The 12,513-nt window shown below is 38.8% G+C and overlaps 1 protein-coding gene across 2 annotated transcripts in view; it reads left to right on the top strand.

Annotated features, from left to right (window-relative positions):
- Positions 1 to 11,924, top strand: part of phactr2 (phosphatase and actin regulator 2) — a 52,685-nt gene extending 40,761 nt beyond the window's left edge. For both annotated transcript variants that reach the window (XM_080450038.1, XM_080450039.1), the window contains exons 8-12: positions 1,183 to 1,238; positions 3,589 to 3,650; positions 4,504 to 4,641; positions 6,721 to 6,797; positions 7,507 to 11,924. In XM_080450038.1, the coding sequence (XP_080306164.1) occupies positions 1,183 to 1,238; positions 3,589 to 3,650; positions 4,504 to 4,641; positions 6,721 to 6,797; positions 7,507 to 7,522 (349 nt within the window). In that variant the 3' untranslated portion in view covers positions 7,523 to 11,924. The remainder of the gene's footprint in view (positions 1 to 1,182; positions 1,239 to 3,588; positions 3,651 to 4,503; positions 4,642 to 6,720; positions 6,798 to 7,506) is intronic.
- The last annotated feature ends 589 nt before the right edge of the window (positions 11,925 to 12,513 follow it).

The following is a 12,513-nucleotide window of genomic DNA, read 5'->3' as shown; positions in this document are numbered from 1 at the left end:
TTATGCCCAAGGGGAAATTATTTTTCTCTCCAGTGGCGTGATGGGCTGCCAAGTAGCGGCGCCCAGGAGCAGTTATGTATGTAATAGCCATACATACATGAATACATGAATATAATACAAAATACACACACACACACACACACACACACACACACACACACACACACACACACACACACACACACACACACACACACACACACACTTACTGACAGTGGAAATAGCCACATACTGTACATAAATAAGGAAGTATTAGTTACATACACAGATACATTTTTAGACATGTAATTACTGTATATCTACAAATACAGACAGATACACAAGTACACGCACACGCACACACACACACACACACACAAACACACACACACACACACACACACACACACACACACACACACACACACACACACACACAGTTCTTCTCTCAGCTGTAGCTGCAGGTCTCAGCCTTCATCATAACATATCACTACGGTTCACACTGACATTTCTAACTGGTCACAATTATCCACAGCTGTTAGATATATTCCCTCTGCAGCTGCGTTGTGGCTATTTGATCACGTTTGGCTTCGTGCATTCATACTTGGTGAAGTGGACCAGAGGTGTTGGGATTGTTGGGGGTTTTATAAACACTGTTTAACCCATTAAGACCGGGAACGCATCTGTGTGTCATTTTTAGATTTGAGTTAAAAAAGCCTTATTTTACAGTTTGGCTATTCAAAAATAGCAGATATATAAGCTCATACATGCTATTTTTGAGAAATCGTGAAAATGTGTGCACATCGTGGAATATATATTGTTTTAAAGCGAACATTTTTAACTCAAATCTTTGCTTCTGGGGGTCTCTGGAACAAAATATTTTGAGATAAGGGTCCGCTGCCAAATTCATATAAGTTTGGGGGTCCTTGACATGAAAAAGTTAGCGCACCACTGATATAGAAACATACGTTTTTTTCAGAATACTGTTGGGATTTAGAAAACATTTGTAGAATCAGCTTCAGGTCTTAATGGGTTAATGTGAAGGTTAATAATAAAATGGTGAAAGGTTATCGTTTCATGTTTAATTAGTTTCCTGTCTCCCACCAGAGCCAGACTACAGCGTGTGAACATTTTATGATCGCAAGGTGAATGAACCCGATGTTATGACGAACATGTAATGATTTGTCTTTATTCTCTCGCCAGGCGTCTGAGTCAGAGACCTTCCCTTGACGAGCTGGAGCAGAGGAATATTCTGAAACGTGAGTTACAGTGAATTGAGTTAATATTCCAAAGCTCACATGTGCATCTCCAAGCCTTTCGGTGAGTTTTGTCCTAGCCTCAAATAATGCTAGCTTGATAATTGATATTTACAATGTCCTTGACAGCGGGAAGGTTTTTCTTTTGTTTCTTTTCAGCAAATAACGAATGGTTGAAATATAACATTTAAGCCAATGCATTAGATAGTACAGTATTCCTTTTAGTCTTTATTTAATCGGGCAAGGTAAAAATACCACTGTTAAATTTGTCTTTGTCTGGGCCTTATCAGACCATTTCAAGGTACATTTATGCTTTGAGCAATAAGTGCTGAACAACACTTTTTTCCAGTAGTTCCTCCGTGACACATTTTGTTCACTTTCATTGTGCGTTGCGTCGTTTGACACTTAGGAATGACACAATAGGAATTTACTATTTCCAATGCTAAATGTTACCACATTTCCTTTGGTAAATCAAACATGTTAGTCAGTCAAGCTATTGTTAAGCTCTATTTACAATGTATTTACGCCGGCATATAGCATTGGTAAAAAAGTTAATAAAAATAAATACTGGTCCACAGTTACAGAACAATAATATTACTGGTAAAGTCTGAAATATGTTATAGAAGTGCAGCATTTCAGTGACAGGACTGGTAGGGAGTAGAGACCGTGGTGTTTCATTTATTCTGTTGCATCCTTCTCATGTGATCACGTATGTCACGTATGATCTTGTCACTCATAAACTGGATGGGGTTTTCCAAGCGTCTCTCGGGTGCTTTTGGTGTCCTGCAGTGTAGTGATATCATACAGTACAGTATGTCACAGTGAGGTTGACTACATCATCATGTGAGCTGCCAGAGGTTCATTCCTGGCTGTGTGGAATAGAGCCCAGGTTTTTGGGTTCGATGCCGATCCCATTGTTTCTTCAGTTTTTGAGTTGTGCGCAGATGTCCATTACAGGACGAACTGCAATTTACTCTGCTGGATCAATTTCATAAGCAATTGTGAAACTGAATCCAGTTTCATTTGGACATGTTACTCCGCTAAATGGACAAGCTAAACTCTGCTGCTGGAGGGTTCTTTAGCTTCTAAAATGCCTTTTCACTTTTTCTATTTTGGGAATGGTGGTGTTGTTGCTCCAGGCGCTTTTAAATGGGCTTCGCTTTGATCTAATGGCTTCATTAGGTTTTGTATTGGAAACGTCTATTTTCTACAAGGGCTGACTGAACTGCATCAAATCGCTCCCCCTCCCATTTTGAGATCGACCAATAATGCAATATTTGTTGGCTTCATGCGTTTCAAGTGTAAAATAGCAGCCAACATCCAAGACATGGCATTTGGCCTGCAGTAGTGAAAATATAATGTAAAGAACTACTAGATGGTAACACAATTACAGACATCCACAGTAACAACAATATTAAAACCGAGCATGGCCACAGAGACAATGTAGCATCACTTATGACACAGCTGTTCGATCACAAAAATGTATTCATACCACAGCTAATGCACTACATACAAAGTAAAGTAGGACTTGACTGGGCACGGTAGAGGGCATGTTTGTATTGCCCTCTACCGTATTCTACCACCAGGTCAACTAATAAGTTGACCTGGTGGTATTTCACTACATTACATTTCACTCTAGATGTGAGGACAAATCAGATTTGTCAGCCTGCCGCATGCCCATACTGATGACAGAGATCTCCATATATGGGCATATCGGTCGGATCGGCGGTGCAACGTAGATATTAGGGCCGCATAGCGGCCTGAACTCTAGATGTGAGGCTCTCATTCACTTCAATGCATCCCATCGAACTTCCGGCTCCAGTTTGCTTCCTAGTGTCTGACAAATCCGCTGACAAATCTGCCAGCTGGAATTGATTGACCAAGAAAGTGACATATACTGTATGATTTGGAGCATGGCATTACAGGCAAAAATTATTTTAATTAAAGATCTACAAACTCAAAGCGACATGTTGTGAGCTTTTTTTAAAGAAAAGTGCACACAGTCGTCCTTGTGGGAAAGAGGACTTAGTTGATTGGTAGTTCAAAGTTCAATCAACATCCCAGGGTCCCTGAGCCCATCTGTCTCCCATGTGTACACACAACCACGCAGATGCACATGTGAAAACACAAGAAGAAGAACATGGAAAATGGAAAGAATGTAAAATGTATTTGTTTCTTTATATCTTAAGCTCTGGTCATAAGCAACCCGAAATGCTTTTGTTCTTGTTTATGCGAGGGCAACAGTATTCGCTTCATATCTGTAACATTAGAATAGGTGTGAATAGAAGCTGCAGTTTACTGTATGTACAGTGCTTTGGGAAGTTGACTGACCCTGTTGCTTCTCTGTCTACAGAAAAGAATGAAACGGAGGTGCAAGAGGCCTTTCAAGAGATTAAAAGGAGACTTTCCAGAAAGGTATCACACCACACACACACACACACACACACACACACACACACACACACACACACACACACACACACACACACACACACACACAGTCTATATTTAGCTTACATTATGGACCCTGTTCATTGTCTGTGAAACCACGTTGTGACTCATGCAAGCAGGAAGAAAAAAAACCGCACAGATTACGCTGACTTGCCACCATCTAGTGGTCAGGGATGGAATTGAGCAATCAGTTGTCTGCCAGTGACAGAAAAACAAAAACATGATGCAAACGTTGCAAATGTCTTTGCATAATATTAACCTATTCCTCTATTTATGACCCTACCACGACCCAAACCCTCCTTCTGTCTGTGACTTTCTCACGGTCTCTCCGTAGCCAGTGGTGTAAAGTATCTAAGTACATTTACTCAAGTACTGTACTTCAGTACAATTTTGAGGTGCTTTTACTTTACTGGAGTATTTCCAATTGTCTATACTTTTACTTCTACTCCACTACATCTCAGAGGCAAATATTGTACTTTTACTCCACTACAATTATTTGAAAACTTTAGTTACTAGTTACTTTGCAGGTATAAATTATTACATTTTAATACATACATTAACCACTTTAGCCCCATTTTATACCAAGGCTATTTGAAAATAGCGTCGCGATCTGAGCTTGTAGATCTGCTATTTTCAAACATTTTAATACTTTAACTTTTGGTACTTTAAGTACATTTTGATACCAATACTTTTGTACTTTTACTCAAGTACATTTTTAATTCCGGACTTTTACTTGTAACAGAGTACTTCTACATTGCAGTATTGATACTTTTACTTAAGTAAAACATTTGAGTACTTTTTCCACCACTGTCCGTAGCTGAGTGTGAGGCCTTCAGTGGCAGATCTGGTGGCTCGGAGGATCTTGCGTTTCAACGAGTACGTTGAGCTGTCCGATGCCAAGGATTACGACCGGCGGGCAGACAAACCCTGGACACGGCTCACCCCAGCTGACAAGGTAGGTACCCCCAACTGGCCACTTTATCTCATTTTACATTTCCTTGCATCTTACACTCATGTTTTTTGTCATTAAATTAAACCTTACCCAAAATGACCTGTAATGGTAAGGGAAGTGTTCCAAAGGATTACTTAGGAACAAATGGAGAGAAGCGTTTATTTTCCACTATCAAATGTTAAACGTTATTAAGTCATATTAATATTGTATTAATTTTAACCATTGCGATCATGGAGAGAACACCACAAATATAATTTATCAGTATCAGTGGCGCAGCCAGAACGCTATAGGCTGGGCCTGAGCAGGAGCAAATTTGCGGTTATCGCGCGGATATTGGGCGTTTTGGGGCATTCTTTTGTGACTTTATTTTGGTTTTAGGGTTAGGGTTGGGTTAGGGTTATGTTATTGAATTCTTATTTTTGCCTGATCTTACCGATTTTTTTATCCAAAAATTAATACTAAAAAAATAAATAAATAAAAAAAAACCCAATTTCTTTTTTTTGCTAAATCGATTGGGTGGGCCAGCTCTCTATGTGGGTGGGCCACGGCCCACCCAGGCCCACCCATGGCTGCGCTCAGTATGAGTTCTCTCTGCTGATTGGATAAAACTGGTATCCCGGTCCGAAAGTTTATTTTCTGTTTACTAAAGAGCTGGAGACTAAATTATTAACTTAAATGGATAGTAAGTGATATTTATTTAAGAGGAATCTCACTACCCTATGTTTGAATCACTCACAAATTTGGTTAATCTCTAACTAGACGTAAACAGGGATCAGTATAGTGGAAAATGTAAAAGTTTTATCCTTGAATGTCTTTTAATGGGTTATTTGGAATTCAATTAAACTTAACTAATTAACCCTAAATACTAGTAGAACGTATTCTAAAGTATACTTTACTATATTATAAGTTGGCAACTCACACAGATTGATGCAGAAAGAATGTGAAAACAGCAGTGAGTAATGCAGTGTAATACCTTTACTCTTCAAGACAGGGAACATTGTGTTCATGTCGCTCAATGCTGCCCCCTGCTGCACATATTTGCAATTGCACAAGCACAAAGAGAACACAGCGTACTGCATGAAAATTTGGCAAAAACTGTCATCACTGATTCTAACCGTGTGTGTGGTCTGTGTTTTTACTATGATGCCAACTTTCCTAAATTAATTTTGTATTTTTCACTATTAAGGTGGTTACACACCGGCGATTATGCGAATATACGCACAATTCGGACTCGTTCCGAATAATTAAAAGACGCTTTTTCGCTTCGCTTTTTTTTTTAAACGTAGTATTCGCATGAAAAATTCGCCCCCGGTGTGTAAGGACTTTTAAGGTTAGCGGAGGTGTAAAGTAACTAAGTACATTTACTCAAGTACTGTACTTAAGTACACTTTTGAAGAATTTTTACTTTACTGGAGTATTTCCCATTTCCTGTAATTTCACTTCTACTCCACGGCAAATATTTTACTTTTACTCCACTAGAATTATTTGAAAACTTCAGTTACTAGTTACTTTTCAGATATAGATAATGATATTATGAAACATACATTAACCACTTAAGCATTTTACTTGTAACAGAGTATTTCTATATTGCAGTATTGGTACTTTTACTTAAGTAAAGAATTTGAGTACTTTTTCCACCACTGAAGGTTAGACATTTAGGCATTACTTTAATCATGTAATGGAGTGATAGGTAATAAGTTGAGCAGGATTGATATTTAGTCAAAAGAATGCCCTCAGATCCTAAATGTCCTCACAAAAAAAAGGAAAGATTAACCCTCCCAAGTGCAGGTGTGTTGCTGTCTGTCAACAATACAAAGACCTACTTGTATCTCTGTGCTTGGGTTTAGGGTTTTGTTAAGGTCGGGTAGGCGGGGCATGTAGGTATGTATGTACACTGTAAAATGTTGTGTTGTGTTGGGTTCATTTGGTTAGTGTTGCGGGTTAAGGTTAGAGGTCAGGGAACTGATTACAGACTATGGAAGATACTTACAGATAGTGTGTGTGTGTGTGTGTGTGTGTGTGTGTGCGTGTGTGTGTGTGTGTGTGTGTGTGTGTGTGTGTGTGTGTGTGCCCCCTCCCCAGGCTGCTATCCGCAAGGAGCTAAATGAGTTTAAGAGCCGAGAGATGGACGTTCACGAGGAGAGCAAACATTACACCAGGTAATCACAACAATCCATTTAATTGGTAAATACATACACTCACAGTATGCAAATGAGCGGCTAACTTGTGCTTCGCTAACTTGCCAATGTTCCTGTTTCTGCAGTCACAACCACTTATAATCTTACCACCTTAACGCTACACTGCTTTTGTTCACACTGATTCATGCTAATATTATTATGACAGCTTCTAAACCCACTAACACATAGAAGGTGCAATGCTCTCACCAAGGTCCTTCTGAGTTTATTAGTCCCGCCATTGACAACCAATGAAGTGAAACAGACCAAGATCTGTAATGCATTGTTAGATATATAGATATCAGTGTTAGTATGATATTGTTCCTAGGGGTACAACAGTTAATCAAACTAATCAATTTAATTGTTTTTTAAATAAAATTATCGATTTTCAAAAGTAGCTGAAATAACAGATCTACAACTTGTCGTGGACTGTTTTATGCGACACCGTTGTATGATAAAGTATGAAACAGTGAGTAGTTAATCAGACTAATTGATTTAGTCGCTTATAAACAAATTGATTAGAATTTCCTTTGTGTTGATTTGTTGATACATTTTAAAGATAGAATAATCGCTAAGAAGATAATCGATAGTTGCATCCCTAATTGTACCTCAGCGTGAGGGATGATAGAGCGAGTCTCTGGTGTGCTATGTTATTGATATGTTAACATGAAACAATGTGTGTTGGTGTTCACAGGTTCCATCGGCCCTAAGCATGCTCGGTCCAACTGGATTTCAGGCCAATAAATTCCAACGCCGTTGGCTTCTACCGTTCTCCAGCCTTCAGCACCCACAGTGCCCCTTTTTCAGTTGACTTTTCTTTGGGATTCCACAGCCGCTGACGATACGTCTATCAGTCCGCGGTTACAGGTCGGACCTAGGATGACAATGGATACTAGCCACAATATACATGCACCTGTCTATGGTCTGAGCTAGAGCTACAGTGTGTATAGGACTCTGGTTTGGACCAGTTATTTATTTTTGAAACCTCCTGGACTTAAGTTAATGTTCCGGTTCACTAGGCGTTTTTATTTAAACCCCAAGATCTCCATTGTCAGGCAATACGACGGGAGGAAACGGAGAGAGGAAATTACTTAACCTTCACTCTGGGTTGTGGAGCGGCCCTAAAAACTCACAGAGATCACACGCTGTACTTGTGCAGCCTACAAGTGAAATGTGCAGAGAGGTTTCTACCTGGCAATTTCTAACATGCACAACAACGTGTCATACCGTAACTGTGCACGGGGGGGCTGTGGAGATCAGCTGCCAATCCTGTGGCCAAATATGGACATCCTCTCAGAACAGGAAATTATGTTGATTGGATTGATATGTGCTGATGTCAGAGAGAGTGAGTGAGAGAGAGAGAGTTATGTTGAAATGTGCCTATGTTTTATGTGTAATGTGTCAAGATTATTTTTAAGTGTACTGCCACTAGAGGGCACAATGTCATAATTTAGGAATTTTAAGCTCTGAGGAGTGTATACAGATGAGGAATGAACCATCGGATTGGATTGCTGTTGCATTGTACTGCCAATGCCAACGGATCTATGAGGGTCAAATATGGTCTGAAATGGAAACCATTCAGCAACAACGACCTTACGTGCTTAACACAGTGTTTAGAATATACTTGATGCTCATATGCCATATGAGGTCAGTTGCACTGCTATGGAGTTACATGCAGTTACTGAGGGTAAAGCTCTATACACATACAATGGAGGATCTACTCATAAACCATTTCAGGCAATCGGCTGTAGTAAATAAGTAAACATTATTTATTAAAGCACCTTTTGAAACGGGTTTAAAGGTGCCGTACAATGAATATTTCATTAAAAACATTAAAACTGCACAGAAGGCTAACAACACATACTGTATTACAAAAGATTTGCTTACAAAACAAGTGAGTTTTTAACAGCTTCTTAAAACTATCCACTGACTCAGTATTTTTTATAACTAAGGGAAGACAGTTCCAGAGAGTGGGAGCGACAACTGCAAAGGCTTGATTGATCACCATTAGTTTCAACTAGATTTTGGTATAGACAGAAGACTTAATCTTAAGTCATGGGCCGAAGACTCTTTCCTGTGATTCATAATGATTTGAAATGCCAAAAGTGGCTCCTGCTATTTATCTCCCTCAGTGACACACACCGGTGTTTCCTATCAGCTTTAAATGAAGGTGACAGGCTTCATTCTTCAACATCCAACCCTCGATACCCTTAAACAGTGCTGCATCTCAATTTGACTAGATTTGATAAATCTGTGACACGGTAATAAGAGAAAAGAGATGATAGATCAGGCTGTTCTGATGGAAGTTTCCATTTCCATAAACATTCCCTTTGTGGTGACCCCGTGTTCACACACTACCCACTGAAGTCAAATATGTGCCTCTCGTTGCACAGCTCTCTGCCACGTTATGTAAAGGGAGATTCATTACACAGATTGCCTGCAGGTTTCAGTCATCCACATAAAGTTTTAACGTTTCTTTCCTCGCACATGTGATGCCAACACGGCGGTTTCTCTTCTCACAGTCGATGCAAACTTGTTAATCTCATGTGATCTAATTATCTTGCAGTCACTTTAGAGGTTGTAACACTGCACGGTCTGTTTCTCTTGCTTGTCTGTGCCAATTAGCATACGGAAAGTCTCTTTCTCTGCCATGTGTCTGTTCCATGCCTCCTATATTTTCTCAGCCTACAGTATTATTCTTGTGCAAGTCTGAATAACCTTTTTTTGCACAATTTGAAAGAAATCTTCGAGAAAGAAAAAGGAATTATGTATGTGAGTAGCCTACACAATAAACTCTGGTGACATGTGTAAGTGTGAACCTCCTAAAACCTCCTGCAGTGGTAGGGACGATTGGTAGTTCCTGTAAAATGTCCCTTTTACACCGGTATTTTTACATTGTAAGACTTTTGGAATCCCGAGTGTCCAGGCCAGGGCACAATGCAGTGCGCAACGAAGGCCACAGATTTATGATGGTGCCTACGTAGCTGCTGAACGCACAGGTTTGTTTGGCAGAGATTTGAATCTGGGAAGTCATCAATATGTGTCAGACGACTGCCGGATCGAGAGCATTTGCTGGAAGTTTATCTCTCTCTCGCTCTCCCTTTCCATCTCCCGCAGCAGGACTGGGAGAAAGTCAGTGCAAAACGTATCTCAAAAATTGCTTTAAAGGTGTAATGTAGAATTACATTTTTATCTTGTAGGATATCATCTTTGGGCTTAGTGAACCTTGACTAGAAGGAAGGCATTGCAAGGGTATAAAACTACCTTTTAACAACCCACCCTGATGTGCCACCTTCTTACAAATTGTGATTTATAAGGGGGCCTCTGTCCTCTTTTGAATGTTTGGAGATTGTAACACGAGCTGTACAATATCGGAAGAGAAGCAACAGTATTCAGTCACGTTAATATGTATCTTGTTATATAGTATATTGACTATTTTGTACAGAATGTCTATCGAGCATGTGCATACGTTGAAATCAAGTTTACTGCCAAGATACGTTATTACTCCTATGTGAATGTTTTAAGCTATGATTTTAGCTGTTTGATTTTTCTACATTGTAAATGTATTTGCATTTTTTTGAATTCTTGTCCCCATATGATAGCGCAATGTGAGAAAACGTGAGTGTTGTAGGGATCATATCAAGCAGGCCTATAACAGAAATGTGTAGATCTATTGCTATTGACCATAGCCTACCTATAAAACTGGCGTCCCCAAAAAAGACTTGAATTAGCCACAGATTACACATTTTGTTGATGGTAATAAATCGGCTCCATTCAGTCTTCACTAAAAAAAAAGTACATTATATTGGATACCACAGGACATTGTCTCTCAACTGATGTCACACTGGAACTTGAATTTTATTTTGACTAGGACCCAATGTATTAAGACAACATTCCTCCTTTGAAGTTGTCGTTTGCCCTTGTTATTGTCATAACATCTCACAAACCGCTATCGGGTTCTGACCCACATGGTTTAGAAGCAGTGAAGTAGGCTTCATCTCCGCATCAGTGGTTTTCTAACATTCTCGTATCAAGAACCCCCATATTAATAACGTATTAGGCCATGGACCCCTATTTGGAAAGATTTTGTGCCAGGGAACCCCATAAGAGAAAATATTTGTTATATTAGATTTAGTACAGAAATCTACAACTGTCTCTACTCTAGATGGAGAGCGTGACACGTCTACGATCTGAATGGTCATTATACATTCTCTCATTCTCATTATACATTCTCTCCACTTCTAGATGGTCAAAATCTTTAACAATTGCGAAAATAGATCTTCAAGCTCAAAATGTGTCGCGATGCAAGTGCGACACAATGTGAATGTGAGCTTGTTGATCTAGAATCTTAGATCTAGATCTTAGAATAAGCAGAATATAAGCAATTAAATCAGCTGTATTCAATACTCAGTCAGTATTACTCAAACCAGGGGCACACATTTTTTTAATATCCTCCTTTAATCCATAAGATCCATTTGGATTCATTGTCTAAATCTTGACATCTACTTTGGAACCTGTCAGAATGAGTGAGAGTCAATTAGCTTAACGCATTTATAAAACAGCCATCCAAGTATAAAAATATCAGTCTCTGTGATGGATGTCAGCAGGTTGGGATGCTGACAAGTCTTTTTCACTGCTTTTCAGTTTTATCAAGGTGGTTTAAATCAATTCCAGCCACTCTTGACACTTGATTCCTCAACTGCAAGCATTATTGTCAATCACTGTGCCATATCATGGTATACCAGTGGTGCAGTGCATAGTAAGTGTAAATAAAGAAGGGTACACTTTTTTGATGACATAACACGTCCATGGTTTCTACCACTAGTAAATCCCAGGCCTCTCTCCAAGCCCCATATCCATAAAGAACGAGTTTCAAATTATGCAAAAAGGTCCAATTATCCCAACATATTTATAATACAGGCATCAAAATGTAAAAATGTCAGATTCTGTGATGAATGACAAATATATTATTATGTCTATTGTTGCTATGTGTTTTGGAACATACATCTGAAATATACAGTTATATTATACATCCTTTTTGTTAGTTTTTATCAATGTGTAAGTAAAGTGCTGCTGTCAAACGCAAAACCTCTCATTAAAAAGTAATCTTTACAGAGATGTTTTCTCGACCATGTAGATTTGCCATTAATCAAGGTTTTGACTTGAATTTCATGAGCCTGCGAAAAGGACATGCAGGCCTTCAACTACAAGGCGAGAAAAAAAAAAGGAATGTCACCAAACTACAAATTTGTCATAAAAAGCCATCTGAGATTTATCTTCATAGGATGATATCATGTAATATAGATACACATAGTAATGTCCAACTTTATGATGTTTTTGTATATAAAGACATGGGGAAAATCATCTCTTGTTAGACTCTTTTGTTCAGATGATTATTTGCAAGTATTTTTCACCATCAGTATGTCTGTTGATTGACCTATCTACATAATATATTATTAATCTATCAGACTCTATTAGATATCAATGTTTAATATACTGTAGATCAAAAACCAGAGATAGATGGCGCTTTAAGCACTTGAATATTATTCAAGTGACTTTCCTGTGACGATATGTAAAACAAATATTTTTTATTCAACTGTTCAAGGAAAACATTAATTTAATGGAAAACCTCTTTTGTTTAGTTACATTCTGCTACATGCACTGAGAAAGAGGTTGTTTTCAGGTTATCATTTCAGAATAG

This window comes from Gymnoscopelus braueri, assembly GCF_963280865.1.
Source record: "Gymnoscopelus braueri genome assembly, chromosome: 14".
NCBI lineage: Eukaryota > Metazoa > Chordata > Actinopteri > Myctophiformes > Myctophidae > Gymnoscopelus > Gymnoscopelus braueri.
This window is presented reverse-complemented; position numbering and strand designations above follow the sequence as displayed.